General features: G+C 42.5%; 1 protein-coding gene across 2 annotated transcripts in view; it reads right to left on the minus strand.

Moving 5' to 3' along the window:
- si:ch73-375g18.1 (kinesin-like protein KIF1C) overlaps nt 1–2,500 on the minus strand; it is a 56,500-nt gene that overhangs the window by 23,958 nt on the left and 30,042 nt on the right. For both annotated transcript variants that reach the window (XM_063186563.1, XM_063186565.1), the window contains 2 exons: nt 2,129–2,207; nt 352–500 (listed from right to left, as the gene is read on the minus strand). In XM_063186563.1, coding sequence (XP_063042633.1) covers nt 352–500; nt 2,129–2,207 — 228 coding nt within the window. The remainder of the gene's footprint in view (nt 1–351; nt 501–2,128; nt 2,208–2,500) is intronic.

Consider the following 2,500-nt stretch of genomic DNA (forward strand, 5'->3'; position numbering starts at 1 on the left):
AGCCTGGACAATGAGAAGGTATGTGTGTACATGTATGTTTCATTTACATGTGTGTGTGTGTGTGTGTGTGTGTGTGTGTGTGTATGCATGCATGCCTGCAGAATTGGATAAAGTATGTAGAAGTACTCTTACAGATGTAATTACAACACTATGATATGACATGGTTTCACCTAGGTAATATCATACTAGTAGTGTTGTAATTACGTCTTTAAGGGTACTTAAAGTGTGTGTGTGTGTGTGTGTGTGTGTGTGTGTGTGTGTGTGTGTGTGTGTGTGTGTGTGTGTGTGTGTGTGTGTGTGTGTGTGTGTGTGTGTGTGTGTGTGTGTGTCTGTGTGTGTGTGTGTGTGTACCTTGTGCAGCCATGAGTTCGCTGAGGCCTTGGGACAGCAGCAGGTGTCTGAGTCTGGTGACCTCCTCCTTGAGTTCTCGGATGAGGCGGGCATTGGGGTCCTCATTGATGATGGCGTTGCAGCGAATCTGCTTGGCACGGTCTGCATACCTACAGTGCACACACAAGCAAGAGAGAGAGAGAGAGAGAGAGAGAGAGAGAGAGAGAGAGAGAGAGAGAGGTTTAAAAAGTCCTTTATTGGACCAAAGAGAGAGAGAGAGAGAGAGAGAGAGAGAGAGAGAGAGAGAGAGAGAGAGAAAATGAGAAGGAGAGAGAGAGAGAGAGAGAGAGAGAGAGAGAGAGAGAGAGAGAGAGAGAGAGAGAGAGAGAGAGAGAGAGAGAGAGAGAGAGAGAGAGATGTATGTTTGTGTGTATTTGTTCATGTACATGCACATGTGTGTGCGAGAGCTTATTCTTGAATAAGTGAACATAAGAGCTCCATCAGCAGAAGAGATGAAAACTATCACACTGTCACACCTTCTTTCTTCCCTTAGATTCCAGGGTATAGACCCTTTCGGCACCTCTGGCCCGCCCATGAAACTGCATGTTTCCCCCTCCAAATACTCTGCCTGCTAGCCAATCACTGCCAGTCATTAGACATATTGATTAGCTACACAGTCTCACCCCAAGTAGTCAATATCTGAGTACCTTTGACCAGACTGCAATTTTTGACGTCTTGGGTATTCCTTCCACGTCACATTTTGACTATGTCCTCAAAGGTGCCCTCTTGTGGCAGCATAACTGAGGTTAAGTTTAGGAATAGGTTTAGGGTTAAGGCCACATAGTCAACATGTAAAGTGGAAGGAATACCCTAGACGTCAAAAATTGCAGTCTGGTCAAAGGTAGTCAGATATTGACTACTTGGGGTGAGACTGCGTTTGATTAGCCACTACATACAGTGCATGGAACAAACGTGGGGGAAAAGAAGCAGTTTCATGGGCAGGCCCAGAGGTGCTGACTAGGCCTATAGAACAAGTAACTCTACACAGAGGAGGTGACATTGACAGGAAATTATGCTAAAGAGAAATCTTTTGGATATATATACGTTAGATGCACTACAACCATCAGGTCTAAACGAGGATTTTGACACGAGTGTGTTTATATATAATCCAGAAATATAGATTTAACTTTGAACTGCTTGTGCTCTGTTTTATGATGGCCAATGCCTGATGTCTACACAGCATGGACTTGTTCTTGTTTTCACTATTTGCTTGTTTTTCTTTCACATGTCCCAGAATGCTCTACTGACTCAAAGTGCTGTACCACAGGTACCACTTATGAAGCATATTAACCACAAACACTGTATGGATGTACTCTGCCTGATGAAGGTCTAGGACCGAAAGCTCGCAAGTCAAGTAAAGCTTTGCACAAAAAGACCTGAAGTGTGCAGATGTCTTTGTTTTGTACAGATGATTCATTTGGTAAAATCCACTGACATTCACAATCTTTGAAATAAGATCTATTCAAGGATATAGGCTATACTACGCCATGCTGAGAAAGCCTTTTCCTGGCACTAACAGAGCACAGCAAACAGACTTGAGCTGCCATTTTTGTGCAAAAAAAAATGGAACATATCAGTCAATGGGATTATCTGGACTCTCCCTATAGGACTGTCCTTGGACAGATTGATTGATTGATTGATTGATTGATTGATTGATTGATTGATTGATTGATTGATTGATTGATTGATTGATTGATTGATTGATTGATTGATTGATGGCCATTAGATGTCCGTTTACCTGAGGGTGCTGAGGGTCTCTTCATAGTTGATGTCAGCTGGACTGAGGGCCGCGATCATGGCCGTGCGAGAGTTACCACCTGGTACATACACAAACAAACAAACACACACACACACACACACACACACACACACACACACACACACACACACACACACACACACACACACACACACACACACACACACACACACACACACACAAAGGAACACACAAAATCAATTATTTATTGGGGAAAAGAAGAAGAGGTGATAGTTACCAGAATTAATAATATGTATATAGTACACTAGGCTATTTTACATATATTGTGTTGTGGTAGGTAAGTTAGTAAGCAAGTAAGTTTGATTTATATGGCACATTTACACTAAAAAC

The sequence above is a fragment of the Engraulis encrasicolus genome, chromosome 21, assembly GCF_034702125.1.
Source record: "Engraulis encrasicolus isolate BLACKSEA-1 chromosome 21, IST_EnEncr_1.0, whole genome shotgun sequence".
Lineage (NCBI taxonomy): Eukaryota > Metazoa > Chordata > Actinopteri > Clupeiformes > Engraulidae > Engraulis > Engraulis encrasicolus.